This window comes from Choloepus didactylus, chromosome 5, assembly GCF_015220235.1.
Source record: "Choloepus didactylus isolate mChoDid1 chromosome 5, mChoDid1.pri, whole genome shotgun sequence".
Lineage (NCBI taxonomy): Eukaryota > Metazoa > Chordata > Mammalia > Pilosa > Megalonychidae > Choloepus > Choloepus didactylus.
The window spans coordinates 19,089,930-19,112,427 of record NC_051311.1 but is presented as its reverse complement, the minus strand read 5'-3'; the positions used below and the strand labels follow the sequence as shown (position 1 = coordinate 19,112,427).

At 41.9% G+C, this 22,498-nt stretch overlaps 1 protein-coding gene across 2 annotated transcripts in view; it reads right to left on the bottom strand.

The window, feature by feature from the left end:
* Positions 1-22,498, bottom strand: part of CCNY (cyclin Y) — a 214,857-nt gene that overhangs the window by 16,595 nt on the left and 175,764 nt on the right. For both annotated transcript variants that reach the window (XM_037835656.1, XM_037835657.1), the window contains 5 exons: positions 21,776-21,876; positions 15,333-15,368; positions 11,957-12,014; positions 11,750-11,869; positions 1,186-1,352 (listed from right to left, as the gene is read on the bottom strand). In XM_037835656.1, the coding sequence (XP_037691584.1) occupies positions 1,186-1,352; positions 11,750-11,869; positions 11,957-12,014; positions 15,333-15,368; positions 21,776-21,876 (482 nt within the window). The remainder of the gene's footprint in view (positions 1-1,185; positions 1,353-11,749; positions 11,870-11,956; positions 12,015-15,332; positions 15,369-21,775; positions 21,877-22,498) is intronic.

The window sequence follows — 22,498 nt, the reverse complement described above, 5'->3', positions numbered from 1 at the left end:
ACTACATAGTTTTGAGCAAAAATTTCCTTACACTTTTCTTTCCTTACATAATAAAGTATCACAGGTATAGAAAGGAGTTTTATTGGTCTGCAGTAGAAATAAGCTCTGTAAGAAGGGGTGCTTCAATGGTTCTACAAAAATCTGGGGTCCAGTGACTCAACAGCCAGAGGCATGGAGGGAAGCAACATGCCCTTGAGCCTGCGGCCTGGACCCCCCATGGCAGGAGCCTCAGGTGCTGCCAAGCCCCAGGCCCTCAGGGTCACTGGGATGGGACATGGATGGGGAATAGGCATAGCCCAAAGCTTCCTCAAGGTCGAGAAAAATGCTAACACAAATAGCGTCACAAGCGCCTAGAAACCATATGGACGGAAGGTACTTCAACCTGAATGAACGTTTTCGAAAATAACTCCTTCCTCCCAAGTGGCTCTGAACCCATTTGCTGTGTCTTCCCAAACTTAGAAATCCAAGAAGGACCCTCCATGGACTGCCCAGCTGGTCTGCAGAGCTCCTACTAACAATCCTTGTCCAGAGCTGTGGTTGGAAACCGTGGGAGAAATCCCAGTGCTGCCCTGACCCCTGTGGGAGCAGACAGAGGCCCCCCCAAGGATGACGGCCCATCCCTGAGCCCAAGCCCAGCCCAGAGACGAAAGGGGCAGCCCCTGACAGTGACCCCACAGGAGATGCATGCAGGGACAGAGGCTGGCTGTAAGCAATTGAACTTGCAAAACATGACAAAGCAGTGAACATGTTCTCCCTGACATGAAACAGAAACAAATCACACTTTAGCTGTTCTGCACTGGGGGTTGGCTTGGTGCTGGGGCAGGGCTCTCGACTCTGCATTCCAGGTCTGCGGTGAGACAAGGAGCTGGGTAAACATTAGTGAAGCAGCTCCTTTGACCTCTGCTGGCCTCTACCTTTCCGATCGAGGGAAAGGAAAGGAACGGGTTTCAGTAAGTCGGTTTCATAAATCTGGAGTGTTACCACTGCGCGTTCATGGTCCACAGTGAAGAGAAAGACAGGAAGAGATTTTGCAAGTAGCATTCCACAACTGTGCCCAAGCTCTGCCAGCTCACAATTGACATTACATCCAATTTATTCATTCTGTACAGTACAAACCATTCGAAAAGGGGTGTGACTTCCCCACCACATTTTCACTGAGACATTAAGCCATCTATTTCCACTTACATGTCTTCGACCGTGATATCTTTCAGGATCTGGCAGTAATCCACATTCCAGACCGCCTGGTCGTCCCACACTTTGGAGGCCAGCAGAATCGCCCCTAGTACAATTCGCTTCCAGTTGGCTGGACAGATATCTATCTCTGCATACGTTAAAAGTCTTTCAAGGTATACCTGGAAGATGGGAAAATGCCAAACTAAATGACTCGAGTAGTTCTTTCCTACAAACTAGCATACATAAAGAAGTCTAATATAGCTTAAGCCTGCTTCACCAGCCTTTCACCATGGGGATTTATTAACTGATATTTATTTTTAAATGGCCAAAGGGCTCAGTGAGTCTGATCCAAAGCTAAAGGTGAGACAGTGTAACCTGACAGTGTGGACACAGCCTGATCCGAAAAGACTCCAAGGCCAGGAACAAGTTCTAAGAACCACAGGCTATTTTTTCACCCCATCAATTATGTGGTATCAATACACATGCAACAAGCAACAAATACGCCAACAAAGAGAGCAAAAAATGTGAAGAAAAACCTGATTTTTTTCTGACTGTAAGTTTGTTGGTTTTTATTTTTAACTATTTATTTTGAGATAATTATAGATACACATATAATTGTTGAAAAACCTATTTTTAAATAGTTAAACTGAAATAATTTCAGCTGAACTTGGAAAATGAAACAAAAAATACAGTATTTTTAAACTGGCATAATTTAGTTTGAAGACAAACATCCAGAAATATCAAAGTCCACTGCTTAAGTCAGGTCACAGGGTAAGAACACCTTCTACAAGACTCCCTTAGTGAAAAGCTGTTTATTAGTATGTTTTCTACGTTGCTGAACCATGACATTGTTATTTCTATAGTTGTTATCAAATACATTTGTAAAGTGGAATTATTGCACCAGCAAGAAACAAGGGAAATTAAATAGACTTCATCCATTCTTTTTTAAGAACTTGCTTTCTGAAACAGATGAAATCTACAATTCCATTAGTCATAGTGTATATCTATAGTCTTATAATGTCTAAAGTCAATGACGTCTGTAAAGTCTTAAATATTACAAAATACAAAAGAGAAAGTATATGTTGAGTGAAAATTTTACAAACACAAATAAAATACTGATTCTTTTCAGTTAAATAATACCAGTGTCCACAAATGGAATTGAGAAGGTTCTTCATCAGGAGGGGTTTGGATCAACTTCAGGAGAAGCTCTTAAGATGGACAGTAATTAACAGACTGATTGGGAGGGGACAGGAAATGATGTGCATCCGTAAGCAGAAGTACAGGGTAATGTCAGAAGTAGACCAATGATTATGTAACATGAAGACTGAAGGATGGGAGCAGATAAAGAAAAGGTGTGCTCAACCAAGTGCACTTTGTCTACTCATGTCCTTGCCACACAGATGCTGAGCACTCGCTCTGTGCAAGTGCTGGGCTGGTCACTGGAGGCACAGATGTGACACCACTGGCTCGGTCCTGCCCTCCATGTGCTCACGGCACTGTGAACTCGGACACTGACCATCGGTTGTCAGGATTGGCTCACAGACCTCATCCCGTAGTGGGCACCCCTCTCCTCTAGGCCAGTGCTAGTGTAGCCGATCCCAAGGCAGGGCCCACGGATCCCCGGGAATTGACTGTGGCAGCCAAGGAAGGAAGGACTCAGGATAAGCTGAAGGGAGGCAGGGCAGTAGGCACTGATGCTGCTGACTGCTGCGACAGGCAATGTTTGCCACTTCCCTTGCCCAGATGGCTTTTGAAGCACATGGCATTTAAGAACCTGTATAATACTCACAATTAGTCTCATTATCCCCATTCTGCAGAGAACTAAGTCTTAGGGAGGTTACATAACTCACCCAAGGAGAGGTGACTAGTAAACAGCAAAGCCAAAATTTAAGGTCTGACCTCAGAGTTGCAGTCCTGACCAGAGTAGCCTGGGCTCCAGAATAGGGTTTTTAGGTTCAGAATAAGGGAGACCACTGGCAAGGCACATGTCTCCACGGCTGCAGGGGGGAGAAAGGGGCAACAGTGGATGGGAAGAAGCCAGTGAGGGAATGACCAAAGCAGTTCAGGACAGACAGGATCACAGTGGAACCAGGGACTCGTCAGTGGAGACAGGTGGGTATGTGCCAGGGATACTGGGAAGTGGGCTGGCAGTGGGAGGAAGAGAATTACGAGCCTGGGTTTGGACATGGTATATCTGAGGTCCTTCAAAGACAGTCCAGAAGATGACAAGAAGGCAGTGACGATCTGGGCCTGGAGCTCAAGGGAACAGCACTGAGATGTACATTTAAGAGACTGCAGCACTCAGACAGAATTCAGCCATGGCAGGGATCTGAGTGCCGAGGACGCTTGAAGGAGGGAGAAAAGGGGGCCGGGCAGAGGATGAAGGAGCAGCAAAGGAGAGCGAGAAAGGAACAAAGAAAGAGGAATAAAACTGGGTATTTTCTGCTTTTTTTGAGTCTTGTGATAGACTAGAAGAGAACCTACAATGCAATGCAAAGCTGTGTTTTTGTAAATGTTTACACAATGTTACAGACAGAGCATACAGGAAACTGAAGTGGTTTCTTTCACAATAAAAAGTACAATTAAAGCAGCAAGGCTACCTCTGGCAGTGGCTCTGGGGGTGGAGAGGGGACAAGAGAGGAGGTCTGGATGGCCTATTAAGACTGTGACCTCCCTGAGGAAGGCAAGTTTCCTACGGCTCAGAAATGTCTGGCAGGGACGGAGGCAAGAGAGGGACAGGGAGGGAGGGAAGAAGGAAGAGAGCAGGAAATGATTTTTAATGGAAGCAAAACTCTGGGCAGATTAAGAGAAGTCAGACCAAAAAGGAAGGAAAGGCCAGGCTATCAGTGTAGGATTACCTGGTTAGATGGATTCTGAAGAAAGAGACTTAACTTGACTAGCTCCTCTGCTTCCAGGACCTGGTGCCCTCACCTGATCCCCTGACCCCCAAACCACAGGTGAAGCAAGAGTGAAATGCTCTTATAATTGATTTCCCCAGCTGGTAACAGCCTGTTGTCCATAAAACAAGTCTAATGGTGAACTCCCAGAGAAGTCTGGAAATAGGGGGGCCTCTGAACCCCATCTGCCTCTTCCACTGAACTAGAAGTTTGTCATGGTCCGAGCTGGCACTTAATTGTTAGATGAATGAAGAAATAGAGGAATAATGGTTCTTTTGCTCAGAAACATTATTGATCTTTGTTTTCAGTGCTTTATTAACAAAAAGTAAATTTTTAATCTGAAAAAAACATAAGCTAGTTTCTTATGGCTAATCTCTAAAATGTCAGGTGTTCTCCAGAATGGATCAGGACAACTGAAATGCACTGAAGACAAAGTAAAAATGAGAAGAAATTACTAACATATTTCAAATTCTAGAGACAAGATAGCTAACAAACCTCAGTAAGAGATCCTGAATTTACTGAAAATTAAGGAAATGGACACCCTAATAGGAAAGCCAACCTTGACTGTCCCCACAAATTAGTGGGTGACCCTCCCACGTGGTCCCAAAGCATCCAATACCTGCCCGCATCACTGCATCTCTCTCACTATGGTTTAACTGCCTTCTGACTTGCCCCTCTCTGTAGTAAACCCTAAGTTCCTGAGGTGCCTTATCCCCACTGTGTGCCCAGCAAGCAGCACACGCTGGGACAGGGCGGGGCCACCACATGCTTGGGGAGGCCACCTCGTAGCCCCTGGAATACAGGGGGGTAGACTTCTAGTGCAAGGGGAGGGCAGCCAGCCCTGTCATGGGGATGTGGCCGGTAAAATGACCACAAATGGTGGCAATTGGGAAGGAGAACTGCATTTACACAGTCACAGTGGATTTAAAGGGGAAACTGAGTCCTTGTTGTAAGACAGGTACAGTGGTGAACCATGAAGTTCGGGAGAGGTAGTTCTAGGTAGAAAAAGGTAATCCACTCTCCTGCGACAAGCACAGAAAGTCAAACAGAACTTCAGCACCCAGAGGCCATGAAGCGAGGCGTTCAACGCACTCGAAGGACCTCTGCGGGAGTTTCCATCCTTTCAACGAACAGTGTTAGCATCTGGCTGTGACGACTCCCGGCGAAAAAGACCAGTTCACTGAACAGACATCACTGAATAGACATCACTGAACAGACAATGATAAGCTTTTTAATTTTTGGAGATTTTAGTTTTGAATGGAAATTATGATATTAAATTTGACCAGCAAAAGTGAGCTACCATTTTAGATCATGATTTTTATTTTTTTTAATTTTTTGGATTGACACCATAAACTATTTTATTTGTTGAAGAGTTAAAATAATATACTTATAAAACCTTATCTGATAGGAAAATAACACCAGAATTCTTCTGAGTTCCTCCAGGGGACACATTTAGGGTTAACTTACTATGTTTTAATCTATTTAACACATTCTGAAACATCAATATTGAAATCAAGGCTTTCACTTATCAGTCCACTTGTTTTAAGTGCTCTGTCCAAGTAATAGCTTCCTCTATTTGTATTTTAAGTAGCAATTATATAATACAATCTGGGTCAACTAGATAAGAGAGATTTCCTACCCTATTGCTCATATTTTTAACTTTCTTCTATTATTTATTAATTGTGTAAATATGTACTGATGAAGAAACTAGTAAAAATGACATTACATGAATGAATGCTACAAGTGTCCTGTTACACAGAATCCATTTTTATCAAAAATTAAATCCACAAAATTTTCCTTGGCTTAAAATGAGCATTTACTTCCCATTTTTTGAAAATCACTGCAACCTTGCCAATAATTACTATCACTTCAGCTTGCTTTATGGTTTCAAAGATTCTAAACTCTGACATTTAACAATCAGGATCATGATTTTTAGTTGTATGAAAATCCTAACTCTCTGGGGGAAGATCCAGAGAAGCCATGTGGAATTTCTCCTGGACACTGACCTCAGATTCCCAGACTGAGTATTTTACAGAGAGAAAGACAATGAACTCATCTCGTGTCCACGGAGGAGAGAGTCAGAATATCCGGAATAAAATCATAATAAGAGGAAAAAACTTAAGACTGGACTTAATTAAGCCACAGAAAAAGGAAGTTGTGAAGTAATCTTCACCTAAGAGCCTTAAGTTTCCACTCCTTTGTACATATAAGCTATGGACACCTCTCCAAGCTCCCCATGAAATAGATTCTCACTGGCTCAGTGCAGAAAGGCGACTACTCAATTTTCTTCTGACTGACTTACAATACTTCAGTTGACAGATAATAATAAATGCACTAGCAGATATTTAAGATAAAATTTAATGTTTAAAATAAAGAACAACAGGCTTCTACCCTGCTTGGCTATTCCACTAGTAAGGAGAATGAGTGAGGGAAAGAGACTGCATCATAGACCCCATTCCTGGGGGAAGGCAGTTGCTATGCTAGCAGAGAAGACATTCATAATCAGCTCCACTTAACAGCATGATATTTAGCAGAACTTGTCAGCAAAGCTGTAATCAAGGGTCAGCTGCAATTTCGTTAGTAAACTCCCATGTGGGTGTTTTAATTCTCTGCAAAGTAAAATAATATACAATTGTTTCCTCTAAAGAATATCCCTAGACCACCATTAATTAAGATGCTCTTGCACAATTACGTTTCCAGATTTAAATTCATGAGAAGAACCGTCCTAAGAAGTCCCTCCAGAAAATATGGGTTAGTAAGCAATCACAGGGCTGGAAACAGCGTTCAGCTGACTGAGCATAACAAAACTGCTCAAAGACACGGGGTGGGGGTGGGGTGGGGGGAACAGAATGCCAACTCATGGAATCAAGGACAGGTGTAAACAAAATCCCAGTGACAGTGAAATTACTCCAATCTGATTTTAAAAAGCAATGCTAGGTCATTACAGTTTGCCTGAATTCACGTAAGGGACACTTTCCTTCTGGATTATAATTCTATTGTCTGTAGCTTTGGTTTAGCTGACTGAGAGCACATTCCAAAAGGGCCGAAGTCTTTGTGGGTAGAGTTGGCATCTTCCTTCCATCCTCGAATTTACTCTAATCTCCTACAGCTATCTCATAGGTATCCTACTTCAGTATACGAGAAAAGCTATCCAAACTCCCAGCATTATACAATGTTCCATGAGTTGCCACTTCTGTGGTTAAAAAAAAAAATTAAGGAATAATTATAATTATCTGTGACAAAATTTCTGTAACTTTCACACTTGGACTCTTATTACTAACTAATGTCATAAGATTAGCCGATAGCTTGAAGTATAAATTTATATTATGAATATTAATTAATAAATACAGTATAGGCTTTAACCCAAACTACTGCAATAACCTCTTTACTGGTACCTCAGAGAGATCTTTTCAAAAGACCAGCATGATTCTGTCAATATCCTGTCAAAATCCCCGATGGTGCCCCACTGCCTAAAACAAAACTGGCAGCCCATGGGCTGGATATGACCCCTGGATGTATTTTATTGGGGCTGGAGACTGTTTTTAAAAATCTAAACTCTCATAAATAAATCTGGGTTCTAGCTTCTCTCTGAATATTAGAAGACCCCAGGCCTGCATGTCCACATGGCAAGGACTGGCCACCAGGAAAATTTCAAACATTATCGAGTGTGCGTACACGCATACACAGCATTTGCCATCATGGAGAGCTCTGCCTTTTGCCTATTCTCATAAGAATAGGACTTTGCAGCCAGGAAATGGCCCCAATCATCCATCAGAAAATGTATTAGCAAAAGAGAAAGAAGAGCACAGGTCTGACTGCTTGCCTCAGAATGGCGGCTTGCAAGGGTGGCCCTGGGCTGGCTTCCAGAAACTTGGATTTCAGGGGTGGTTCACTGTGCCTAAACTATACAAAACACACGTTTATGCTGACCACCTGCTTTCCTTCTTTCCTTAAAGAAGATCTAAATAAATGGAAAGACATCCCATGTTCATGGACTATTAAGATGTCAATACTCTCCAAATTGATCAACCAAGTCAACATAATCCCTACCAAAACCTCAGCTGTTGTCTTTTTTTCTTTTTTGGTAGAAATTGACAAGCTGTTTAAAAGGGGGCTTAAGAAAGGTACCACGTCTTGCCTGGTGAGTTCTCACTTTGCCACTTCTGTTCCTTCCCTGGTCCCCTTTACTTTATGCCTCACACCCCGGCCCGAGTCCTGCCTCGCACCTCTCCCTTTCGTCACCCTCAGCTCCACAGGCAGAACCCACCTTCTATGCAACGCTCCATCAGCTGAGCCAGGGCCCCAGAACTGAAGAAGACTCTGCCACTCATCCCTTAGAAAGCTTACTGTAACAACCTAACAGTGGAAGAGCGGAGCCTGAGTTCAGTGTTACAAAACTACTGGGACTGGGGAAGACAATAAAAAATAGTTACTAATGCTCCTTATGCTTTAGGCAAACTGTGAGATATGGCAACAGCATTTTTATTTACTTTTGCCAGTAGGTAGTTAATACTATCCTTACTTTACACTAAAGTAAATATACAATAGTTACTTTAAATATTTACAATAAATATTCATTGAGCGCTTATTATGTGCCAGGCTGTGTTCCAGATGCTGGCTATAAAGCTGTGACCCAAAGCGATAAAAATCCATTCTTTGATAAAGATTTTACAGCAGACAAAAAATAAATCAGTAAAACCTAAAGCATGTGGGTTGGTGATAAGCACCAGAGAGAAAAATATAGCAGGAAACAATGAGAAGAGAAGGGACTGTGGCGGGAAGAGGGAGGCGGTCCCCTGCAGTGGGCCTGCAGCAAAGACGCGCAGGAGGGCAGGGAAGGAGGTGCTGGGCAGGATGTGACCTGAGAGGCTGGAGCAGGGCCCGGGGCAGGGACAGGAGCCAGGAGAGCCGGGAGAGCCGGAAGGCACAATCCCGCGAGGGCCCCCCTGGTCACTTCAGGGCTTTCTCTGGGTTTCCCTCTGAGGAGACGGGGCACCTCTGAAGCCTTTGAGCCAAGAGTGAGGAAAATAAGGGCTGAGGACAGAGCCCTGGGCCCTTTCTCCTACCAGCTATGGGTCACAATGAATTGTTATGATGACAGACATTGACCCCAAAGGACTGAGCCAAAATCCATCTCTCCTCCAAAATCTCAACTAAAATAAAAAAGAGACTGAGTTACCCACTATTGAGTCTTGAATGTAAAAATCATGCAGTGTCAGGGTTGGGGCAGCTTCTTGCCTGCTCCGTCCCATCAGGGAGAAGAGGGGGCCTGACCAGGCAGCCCCAGAGAAGGCTCCAACCTGTCCTCGTTTCCTTTAAGGCTGGACCGCACTTCCAGCCCCAGGGGCTAAGGGTGAAGGAGACTCCTAAATCCTGCCTCCAGGGTTCCTTATTCCACACCACTTGGGTGGGTGGGGGGATGGGAGCGGGCAGGCGGTGTCACTGGTCCTTACAACCAAAGATCCCTGATTAAGACAGGAGGCAAAGCTTTCTCCCCATTGTCCAAGTACCACACAGCAGTAGAAGGGATGTCTGTTCCTGGTTCTGAGGACAACCCAGCTCAGGGGACCCCCGAGAGAAAAGAGGGGCCGGCAGCAGGAGCAGCTTGAGGCAATGGCTTTCAGCACACCTGACCAGGGACTTCAGTGTCCCCACGGCTGTTGCCAGGAATCTCACAAAGTACCCTTACGTGAAAGCTTCACATGGTTGAGTCAGATGCAACTTCATTACCTCACCTCCTTTTGAATTTCCTCACCTGTCAGTATCAACAGGAGAGCTTTTAGCATCTCCTGCAAAGCAAAAATATGTATTTAGTGACACTAAGTTATTGCTCCTCCTTCAAAAATCAGTTAATTAAGCCATGACATCCCTGCTTTGGGCTGACCGGGTTCTGGATGTCTGGAGAGCCTGCAGGCCCTCCTGTGGTGCTGGCTGCCGTCTCTGGAACTAACTGCTGTCCTCCTCCTGGGCGGCAGGCCAGGGTGCCAGGTGAATGCCCAGAGAAAGCAGAACCTAATGCATCTCTGTCGACACTAGACCAGCCCTGTCTGATGGCTGCTTCTCACTCCAGGGGACCTAAGAGGGGACAAACCATCACAGGAGGGTCTCGCTCGGGGTGTACGCCTCTGCCTGCCCCCGCGGGGCCCGGGCTGACAATCAGCCCAGGTAAGTAGCAGTGCCACACCCAACCCGGGGGATCCCAAAGCTACTCACCTCCCAGCTGTGACACACAAGACCCAGATGCAAACTAATATAAACCCCCAGTCCACCTGACAGGATGACTGAAGATTTCAGTAGATATAAATGTTCACAAATAAAAGCCTATGGTATTCCAAAGACATGCACTAATTAATTAATCCTCCCTGTCACCCTACATGATGTAAGAAGACAGCAGGGGAATGGAGGAGAAAGGTTAAATATTTTAGATGTTCACTGGAGTCCTCTGAGGAAACTGCTACAATTTAAACATTAGCCTGTGTGTTCCATGTGACACTAACCTCCTTCCCTCTAAATAAAACAATAAATCAAATCAGGTCATAGCTAGGTCATACTTTTCTTAAAAATTTAAGGTTGAAAAAAATTCCCACTAAATTTCATCTACAGCAACTTCAAATAAATCTTTCTTCAGGGCACAAATTTTAGTACAAATCTCACTCATGTTTTCTTCTGATTTTTCTTACCTTCATTTTCCCTTTAATCCAATTTCTGATGCTCTCTCTCTCTCTCTCCTTCACACACACACACAGACACACTCTTAACCCTATTGCCACAAGAACCTATAATCATCCAAATTACCTAATAATTACTTGTTAGGTGTCTGTTTCATTGATTAGCTTGTAAATTCAATAAGGGAAAGAACGAACAAACGGATGAACAGATTAATGAGCAAATGAACAAACAAACAAGCAACCACGTTTACTGGTTTATTAGCCTGAGAGCACCAGTCAGTGGCAGAAAACCAGAGGCTGCGCATAAATCTACTGGACAGTAATCTCTCTCGGGGGCTTCAGGAATAGCATTCCCATCTCCGCAACAGAGCATTTGCAGGTGACGCCAACTTCATATCTGAGTTACAAGCAATGTAAAAGGTCAGGGACCACAGGCTCTGTTGCTGACTCTATTTCCCAAATGAGATCTGATCTCAGTAATCCAAAGAGTTTCAAGGACCTAATTAAGAATTATAGGTTTTGATTTTTTTTTCTTATTTGACTCAAAGTGTAGATTACACCCAGGTTAACTATGAATATAGTACAGACAGATGATTCACACAAAACTCATGAAACAGAAGCACGCAATACAGACCCCTCCTTCCCACATAGCCAGGTCTAGTCACGTTTCTGGTTAACGTTATTAAAACCTTTGTAGGAGGTCGGCGACAGGAAACCTGCACATGCAGAGGGGACGGTGGCAGCTGTTCTTACTCCCCCTGGCCCGAGTGTCTTACACACCTGTGCCTAAGGTTTCAGGATTCAGGTTTCAAATGTGACTCACAATGACTCTGGGTGGGGATTGTGGAACAGACGTCACAACTTCTTTTGGGATGCCCAGAAAAAAAAACAGACAACCCTTGAGCTGGATCCGCCACTTCCCCAGGTCTACCTGGTAAAGATTCCCTGCCAGCTCCCCACTGGGCAGAACCCTGGGGCAGGCCTGGCCTTGGCCAGCCTGAAGGCACTCACCAGGGTGACAATGGCACATTCAGCTGTCAGCTGAGCAGCACTGAAGAGCGTCCGAACAAACCGGTAAATCTGTTTCTGCTCTGGGTTGTGTTTGTCATAATCTGGTGGCACTTCGGATTTCTGGGAAAGAAAAGAGTTTCAGATGACTGGCCACCCCGTAAGAGCAAAAGAGCAATAAGTAAACAGCTCACAAAAACACAAGATTACCGAAAGAGGGTGAAGGTTTTCATCAAAAATATCTAAGAGCATCCTTCCATCTGGGTCCCTGATGGGGTAGGGGGGAAATAATAGAAAATGGAGTTTACTTTCTGCAAGAATGAGTGTCATTCAAAAATAGAACAAAAATCTATTTTGATGCAAATTTATTTCAAGAAACAGAAAGCAATGTTACATATGAGACACTGTCAGTTATTTGTGAATAATAATTCCTTTTCCTTGGATATAATAAACCATTTTTATTTTAATAGTTCATGGAAACAAAGGTTACAAACCACATTTAGTTGAATTAAATAAGTAAAAAAGAAGTAGATATTTCATTTTTCAATTTTCCAACTTAACCAAATCTAAGCAAGTGACAAAGTTCTTTAACATATTTTCTGAGCAAAGGCTCTAACAGTTCTACTTAAAACCATCTCTACCTTGTGGTTGAGAGGAAGTCAGTCCAGAGGTATGAGCATACAGTGTGTCTTAGGGGTTAATTTGAAATTTTCACAATGTGGAACTTCACTGCTTCATTAATGAAGATTTTCACAATTTTATACTAAACATCAAGAGGTTAAGACACAGAAAAGCTTAATTCAATAACCTGTAACAGGGTGGCTGGTTGTCACCAACTGGTAAATGTACAGAACCATTTAAGTGGTGGTTTTCACCATAAGCTCTGAATGTACCATCCTCACATCATCAATGACAGACACCTCTACTTTCATCTGTTTTATGTCACTGACGTTTTGCCTAAATTTTTTTCTTTAAAAAACAAATTTGGAAGCCACTGATTTTGGTAATATCCTAGAATTTCCATGGTCTGTCCTTTCAGTGTCAATTGTGCTTAAGAATATCAGAAAGCTACAGACTCTAACATACTCCCATCAGAGCAAGCATTACAATTTCCGCTCTATAAGTTTACCAGCTGTGTAAAAGTAAAAGTGAAGGAAAGAGCTTGACAAAATAGCTTAATTTTCATCCCTACATTTGCAGATTTTTTTTTTTTTAAGCTTTGGGCAGTCACACCTGTGCTCAAGTATAGGCCTCAACGATTCAGATAAACCCAAAGGAAAGAAATGTTCAAACAGGCCAGACTGCCAGCGGGTGTCTGACAGCCTAAAGAGCTGTCCTTCTGGATGCACCTGGTGACAGTTCCTTTAATGACGACCCTGGCTATAAAGAATCAGCTGGCCCCTCACCTCACTATCACCCATGACAAGAAACCCCAGGTGCCCTGTGTGTGACAAAGCCTGGCTCTTCATGCCAGCTCCCCAGACAGCTCAGCCCTGGTCAATTTTCCCGATGAACAAGAACCCCTGAAAAGTCATGTGGTCACTCGAGAGAAACATCCACCAGAAATAAACCTAAAGAACATGTAAGTTCAAAAATAAAAATGAGGATTTTGAACTTGAGCTAATATGACTTAGGAAAAAAATGGAATCCTCTGAGGAGTGGATTGTTTCTATTCACTTCCATTAAAAGATAGGTGTCCCAGCTGAATAGCACCATTTCTATCAATTCAAAAGTTTGGCCAGCAGGAGTTATCAAAGAGAAAGTCATCATGCAGTTACGCCACCTCTTCCCCAAGAGACCTTCAGTTACACCCTGTAGATTAATCATGCACGTTTTTAAAAAAAGTTTGCTTTTTCAGTCGGACTTTCTCTACTTGCGGTCACTTGCTTTTGGCCCAACTTATCACTATTAACCCAGGAGAGCATATGATTAAATGTCTATATGGTAGAGTGAGTTCAATTCTCAGTTCCCAATTTACTAGCTGTGCAATCTCAGGCAAAGTATCTAATCTCTCTGCAGCTCAATATCTCTATTTTAAAATGAAGATAATATCAGTATCACCTATCAGAGCTGTTATAAAAACTAAATGAGATAAAGCATTGAAGAGCTGATCAGAGCGGCCACAGTAAACACTCAATAAAGCTGGCTCTTACTTTAACATCAGGATCCAGGATGGTCTAAAAACTGAGAAATCACTTAGACATGCTCATGCAAAACTGGTTTGAGGGCACATCTGAGTTTCACTGGAGGAAGTATATTGTAATTTACGGTGTAAATGTTTAAAGAGTTTGAGGCAATACCATAAAAATAAACAAGAAGATAAAATCTGCACTTTTACTATGTTATTCTGGTTAAGGTTTAGAATTCCAATGGCCCACATTTTCTAAGTTCTTATATCCAAACTTTTCAAGCACCATAAGGAATCATATATCACAATTACAATATGGAAATAGGTCATTACAGAGACTATCTTTCCAGGTATTTGTTTCCAAATATTTGTTTTTCCCCAAACAATGTTCATTAGAGACTCCATCATCTAACCTCAGCTTAACTGATTTGTCCCAACTCTCCCCTCTCTTTGTAAAGCAGATGAAGGTGGTGTGGCTCCCACCCACTGAGATCCAAGGTTTCCTAAACTCGTTCACACCAGTGTACTTGTTATTCTAATCACATAACAAAAGTAAATACTTCATTAATAATATGGCTGCAATAAGAGCGATTTTGTTCTTATGAAAACTATGGATGCTTTGAAAAAATCAGATAAAAGGGAATGGCTGAAAATAAACTTGCTGTTGCCTGGATGTGGTCAAAACCTAAGAGTCTACACTTTGTTTTACCAATATCTAAATTTTCCTACTATTAAAAAATAAAAAAAACTAGTTGCAATTAATTATAGGTTTGGCTTATGAAAGCAAGACATTGTGGTACTCCAATCAGTGCCTGTGATCAAAACAAAAGCCTTGGCTCTGCATAACAAAGATGAGCAAATGAATGGATTCTTACATGATTGATGTTGAAATAAAATGTTAAAGTAGGTAGGGATCAATATTTTTACGATTCCCTATTTAACTGATTTTTTTAACTTAACTGAACTATCACCAGATCCAATAGTTTCAGAGAAAGGACTTCTGCTATAAATTTACTTTATGTAAATTTGTACATAAAGTTTATGTATAAATTTAACCTAAATTTCCTCTACTGGCTTCAAACTAGAAATTGAACACTTTTTTCATATTAAAGTTGCACACAGCAAAAAAATTTTTAATCATATTTTATAAAGGATAGAATTTTAAACAAATGACACAGAAAAGAAAAAATGTAGAAGTTGAACATTTTCAAGCTTTGTTCTGTTTTGCTGGCTTCAACCACAAATACCCACTTGGTTTCCTCCAACTGAGAAGCAGTTCAGCACTTACGTGGGAAATTTTGGCAAACTGTACTAACTTTAGAAATTCTATGAAAATATGAGCTAAGAATACACAGTTCAAAGGTTGAGACAAGTATAACATAATAAGGAAAAAATTGGAAAAACATTAAAAGAAGATAAACTGTGATGCTTTTAGCACAAAATAAATTATCCACATACCTGTTTTTTATGTGATAATATATTGCGAGAGCTACACTGTAGAAAAAAAAATGCAGGAGTTCAATGTTTCATAAGCATATTCAAGATTACATACAATATCTGGTATGTCTGATGGCAAACAGCTAAATATAAATAAAAGACAAACAATCCACCTGAATAGATAATTTCATTCAGAACTTCGATCAAGAAAATGCACTATTCAAAGTAAATCAATTTGGTGCTCATTCCCAACAATTATTAAATCTTTTCCAGAAGCACCAATACTTCAAGTGATATTTAAAAACAAACTGCTCTATAAAAAATTTTCACTTTTCCTCCTTGTAAAATACAGGCATTATGTGTAAAAAACAGGTTGTACAAATTAAATACCTTTAGAAATCTTCAACGCATTATCTATGATTTTGGAAAATTAGCAGTTTCTTTATAATAGTCAGCAAATGGGAGTATCACCCACAGCAGTATGCTGTTTTTTCTCTTAAATCAATAACCTTCTATCAATCTGCCCAACTTATCCATTCACTTGCTTAATGGTACTGTAATTTTTATTTGTAACACTACCTTAACATTTATATTTTACATTTTAAAAGATCTGAATTTAACAAAGATATTACCCTCCCCTGTTTTTTTTTTCTTTTTTAAATAATGTTTTTCTGATTATAAAATACAATATAATCATTCTGGAAATTTTGGAAACTATAGAAAATATAAAGAAAAATAATCCCTCTATCCCAAGATAACTACTATTAGCTTGATATATATTGAATATTTACATCTATCTATAAATTATACTGTAGAAACAAACAGGATTACATGCCACTTTTATCCATATTATGTTAACACTTTCCCTTACCATTAAAGTATTCTTCAAAAACATGATCATAAATGGCTGATTATATTCCATCATATGGTTGTTGAATAATTTAATAATTCCCCTACAATGAACAGTTAAATGTTTCCAATATTTTGCAGTTATAATTAACACAACAAACATCTTCACAGATAAATATTGGTAGAAATCTAGAACTATATAATTTCCCTAGGAAAACATCCCGTAAACAGAATTACTGGATCTAAAGGCACTAATAACTTGAAGGATCTCAACACATTCTGCCAGTTGTCTTTTCAGAAAGGTTGTACAGTGGACTTTCCCACCAGCATGTTTCCCCTCATCCTTGTCAACACTCGCTGCTAATGTTTTAAGAAACATATGGCAACTAGTGAGCGAGTCTACCATTTTCCAATGTGAGATTCTCTGATCACCAATCCAGGTGATCAGGTGGCAGGGTTATTCAATTTTACCAGAAAACTTTTTCTCAAATCTTCTTTAGTAAGCTGCTTTTGTTTTACTTTATAATTTATGGATACCAAAAATGGCTTTTTAGACTTTGGAGAATGTGGCCGAGTGGCTCCCTCCGAATGCTGCCCTGCTCCTCTCAGGGGCACCGATAGAGCCTGCCCCCAGCACCATCGTCGAGGTCTACAGAGTGCAGTGGCTTAGAGCTTGGCATGCACCCTGGGTTCCAAACACGGCCACAGCTGATCTCACCCTATCACAAGAAAGATTCTGTTCTTTCAAGTCAATCTCTTTCCAGATCTATTCATTCAAATGATTTCACCATTAATATAAAAAGGACCCGTGACCCTCTCTCTCTAGCTAAGCCAACTTGAAAGGTGAAATCACTGCCCTCCCCCCTACGTGGGATCAGACACCCAGGGGAGTGAATCTCCCTGGCAACGTGGAATATGACTCCCGGGGAGGAATGCAGACCTGGCATCGTGGGACGGAGAACATCTTCTTGACCAAAAGGGGGATGTGAAAGGAAATGAAATAAGCTTCAGTGGCAGAGATTCCAAAAGGAGCCGAGAGGTCACTCTGGTGGGCACTCTTACACACAATTTAGACAACCCTTTTTAGGTTCTAAAGAATTGGGGTAGCTGGTGGTGGATACCTGAAATTATCAAACTACAACCCAGAACCCATGAATCTCGAAGACAATTGCATAAAAATGTAGCTTATGAGGAGTGACAATGGGATTGGGAAAGCCATAAGGACCACACTCCACTTTGTCTAGCTTATGGATGGATGAGTAGAAAAATAGGGGAAGGAAACAAACAAACAGACAAAGGTACCCAGTGTTCTTTTTTACTTCAATTGCTCTTCTTCACTTTAATTATTATTGTTATTTTTGTGTGTGTGCTAATGAAGGTATCAGGAATTGATTTAGATGATGAATGTACAACTATGTAATGGTACTGTGAACAACTGAATGCATGATTTGTTTTGTATGACTGCGTGGTATGTGAATATATCTCAATAAAATGAAGATTAAAAAAAAAAAAAAAAAAGGACCCGTGAGCAGATGGTAATACTTCCTCTTTTCTCCTAACATCTTGAAAAGCACCAAATCTGAGGAAGGAATTGCAATTGGGGTGAAAGGGCTTCAGAATTAAAAATAATACAGTTTTAAAAGTGTTTTCATATACACTAACAGCCCTGTCATGGAAAACACTGATGTGATTGACTGTTTTATAAATGAGAAATGAGGTTCACATGGTGCATGCCAGGATTTCTGACTTGAGTGATGGTTTTGTGCCTGTTTGTTCTAGCAGGTTGCCTCTGGAAAGCAGAGAGCAATGAAGTTTCACTCATTTAACAGTCATGCTGTGATGATGGCTTTTCTAATCGAATGTCTGGTTTAAATTGGATGTTTCATGTGACTGAGTTTAGTGTAGTGATTAGTGTAATCCCTTTGACTGACTGAGAAAGGAAATGGCTCTTGCTTCCCCTGCAAGGCAACAGGATGCAGGAGAAATATCACTGGCCACGAAGGCAACAAACCTGGGTGCAAATTCTGGCTCCCTTCTTTATTAGGTCAGAGTCCATTCAACTCTCAGAGCCTGAATTCCCTCATCTACAAAATTAGGATGATGCAACCTACATCACAGTTGTTATTATGATCAAAGGAGACAAAATGCATAAAAGCATTATTTCAAACATAAAGTTCTAAATTGAAATCTACTGTTGTTATAATTTCCCTATCAATGATTTCACCTCTAGAGGTCTTCTGGCTTCTGCAGACTGAGTGAAAATCTCCAGGGTTCCAAGGTCACTATCTCCCCATGCCGAAGGCAAGTCTGGATGTTATCAATCCGTGAAAAATAGGCCTTAGACATCCATGAAAAACAGGGCCATACTGTAGGCCAATTTCCACCCATGGTTATCTCCCAGCCAGTGAGAAGACTGAGCTGCTGTTTCAGGTAGAGTGCAGCTTTGCGGGCCAGTTCAGGCCCAGGCTTCTGGCTTCACTCCACATGGTCAGCTTTGGAGGTCTGGTTGGTTCTGCCATGTCCTCAAATAATGGTGAGGTCTCACCGAGGACGGGCTGGAACCAAACTGTGCTACAAACTACAGAAGTTCATCTGGCCAAAGGGCTTGCAGAAGTTCTTTTGCCACGGAGCTGGGAAGAAGAAAATGCTATTTTCTCGCCCAAGAAAACAAAACAGACTTGTGGTTTTTGGCATGGCACTTGCCTTACTTTTACCTAGAGCTAAATTAGCAAAGCATGTAGCAGTCCTAACAACTCAGATCATGTGGCGATGGCTTCAGGCAGAACACAGGTCTTGCAGCCAAACCCTGGGAAGGCAAGGACCGGGGGTGATTTGGCCAGCTGAGCGAATGGGCTCCCCACAAATCCTCCGCCCTTCTCTTTTGTCATTGCTCATGTGCTTGTTATAGGATATGGTAGGGAGGATTGGCTAGAGAGGCACAGGGGTGGCTGGCAAACGCTAAATCAACACCACAGCTGTTGACATTTAAGGGATAGATGGGAAAGTCAAATTCTCAAAATAACAACGAATGCCTACGAAAAAGAATGAGAGTGGAGGGAGTGCCCCAACTTTTCCTTGGTTGAATAGCAGCCAACTCTCTGCCATACTGCCAACTAGAATTTGAAAATATGTGAACTTTAGCAGTCCCAGATTTACAGGTGAATAGTCTTCCAAAATTAGCTTATACATAAATTGTTTAGGACCCAGAGCATTCTCACTGAAATAAGGTTTTCAGGAAGTTAAATTCAGCCCACAAATATTCCTTTAAGCCTATGCTGAAGTTGAACTACAGGATTAAAGATTTTGGTATCAATTTCAAAGTCTCTGGGGGACAAAAAGGCCTTGGATTTGGTGGCGGCAGAGACAGCAAATACGAAAGGAGTTTCCTTTTGCCAGGTATAAGATGCACTTCAGGCAAAATTTTAAAAGAGGATGGCATTCAGATTTAGCAGGTCCCGATCCCCCTTGTGACACCCCTCTCCCTTCTGTTTATCCTTTTCCCCTTACACAGCCAAAGCCAGTGAAGAACTCACTCAGGCCTGCTAACACCTCAAAAGGGTTTTCACTCTAGTTCCTTGATTATAACGAAGCCAAGCATGACTGCAGGCATTTACAGGGAAGAAATCTGATGGTATGCTTCAATTCGGGCCCACGCTGCCCAGCTCCCAGCTCCCAAACACGCATTTCAAAAAAGAGGATGCTTTTTAAAGTAATGAACTCTGACTGAAGGAATTTCAAATCTGGGCTGTGTGGAGAAGACATCTTTTGGATCAGGGAAGCCACAGTCTCCGCCTGTCTGAATGTTTTGTCTCGATGGGCAGCTGTCTAAACTGTTCCTGCTTCCTGTTTCCTCTGCTCAATAACACACAGTTTATTTTAAAAGTTCCAAGAGGCCTTTGGTGGGGAAATGGTAAGACAGCTGTCCATTTACGTAGGTGGTTCTCCAACACGGCTGCCCGTTAGAATCTTCTGGGGGGGGGGAATATTCAGATACCCAGGCTACACATTGGACCAGGATCTCTAGGGTGAGCGCCAGCCCTCAGTGTTTTTTTAAAGTTCTCTAGGTGATTCTAGCATGCAGCCAAGGCTGTGAACCACTGACTTAAACAAATGCGCGTCTGTAAGTTCACGCAACCAAAACTCAATCACTGAACTATCAAATAGCCATCGCAGTGTTCCCACTCGTGCTCTGAGGATCTATGTCATAATCAGTGGTCGTGATTTTGTGATTTTAAGTCATCAAAGGGTGAACCACATTGACCAATTGACAGAGATCCAGTTGTGAATCCCAGCAGGCTCCCAGCTGCCACTTAAAGAGACGCACCATTCTGTTCTACTTTGCTTTGCTTATTGTGAAGCAGGATTCCAGGATTAAAGGAAAACAGCTTGCACTTGCGCTTTTTCAAGGTTGAGCAGGTGCCAATAATAGCTGCATGGTGTGCACAGGTCTTCAGGGCTTTCCATTTCTCTCCACAACTGATAACTACTTAATCTAAAAAATGCTTCCAAGAGTTACTGCGCCTCCCGGTTCCAGGCAGTAAATTGTGGCCCAAAGGTATTTAAGTGACTCAGGAACAGTCACCCAGATAACTGCACTGTGGAGCAATTATTATGCACACTTTTCTCCCCAGCTGCCTCTCTGATTATTAGGGACTATGCTCACTAGTCATTTACGATGGCCTAAACACCACTTAGACCATGGAAACATGCGACCCCACAGGCCAGAAGAACTTGTATATCCACAGGCAGCCTCTCTCTAAGTGGCCCGACTTCTGCCTTCCACCTAGAGCAGCCTGCTGTGCCCGGGAAACCATCACCGCACCCTCCTGACCGAAGCTGCCGTTGACAGTCACCTGAGATCACATTCGGGCCCAATGAAATAGAAGAACACTTCCTAACAGAGGAGCGTTAACACTGACTTCATAGGTTGTTAAGCTTGTGCGCACTTTCTTAAACAAGTAGAGAGAGAGATACCCCAGATTTTTCCTGACTGGGCCTCTGACCAGACCTCAGGCACCTCGAGGTATCTGCCACCCCCATGGAGGGTTATTGTCAGGATTTTAGCAGGAACTTCATAGGGAAAACCTCACCCTCTTACCATCCATTTAAAATAAGGAAATGAAAGGATTTTATCCGAAGACTCCCATTCCTAAAAGGATCTCAAAGTTTTACCCAAACTTTCCCAGTCAGTAACACAGCCAAGGGCCAATTTCCATTCCCAACTGCTTGCCTTCTACTAGAGCCCAAGGGGGTCTTAACTATGACCCCAGAAGCCTCGTTTATTTAGAAGGTAAAATGCTAGCAGAGTTGTGCTGGAATGGCTTCAACAAAAAGTGGGAGGGTAGAAAGCATGCATAAAAATAAAAAAGGCATTTCAGATAATCTACATTTAAAACAATTAAAAATTTAGAGGTTTTTATGTAATAGTAATAGGCACAAGTATCTGACATCCCACAACATTAACTACCAAAATCATTCTTTAAAAAGATTTCTACAATAATCAATGTCCTCCCCTTCTCCCATCTTCCCACGCTCAGGCCCCAAACCAACTAGTGTAGCTGTCAGCTTAAGGAACAGAAAAAAGCATTTGGTTAGGCAAAAATGTGTATACCCACCATTTAATTGTATACTTGAGGTTTGGTTGACTGACTGTGCTATCATCTAGGAAAATAGTGGAGCAGGAGCTGTATTTCCTTGCTATTTGTCCTGGAGGATGCTAGAAAACAATGGGCAAAAAGACAATGACAATTATACAGGGCTCAAAATTCTCCCACGGAACATCATCCCCTTAACTTGAGACCTGACCGCAGATGAAAAAATGCCTTAGCAAGAAATGTTAACCCCACTACCAAATACAGTTCAAAAGCACTCTATTCATAAAACAAAATTTCTTGCTCCCATATATAAAAGCCACCAAACTACCCCTAGTTCCAAACCTTCTTCATCAGGGGAACAGTAAATTCTTGGAACCAAGAATCCAAGAGGCTATTGCAGAGTCCAAATGCCCACCTGCCCTGGGGAATATGTGAAATTCTGCAGTATACCTCTCACTAGACCAAAGGAAGCCCATAAATAAGGGCGTCTTGGTTTTATACCCCAACAATCCAAGAGTCCACTGTACCCATTTTCTCTACTCTTGGAGATAAACTGGATTTGGGGATCATGGAAAATGCAGCTAATTTCCTGGTTAATCTGCTTTTCAGGAAATGAAGAGATAAAGGAAAAGTATTCCTTTGTTTGGGGCAAAATCTTTTTAAAGGGGAAGATTATCTGAGACTTCTGGAAATACAACAAATGAATGACATTCAGGTAGCATGCTGGTTCAGTCTTACTGGTTC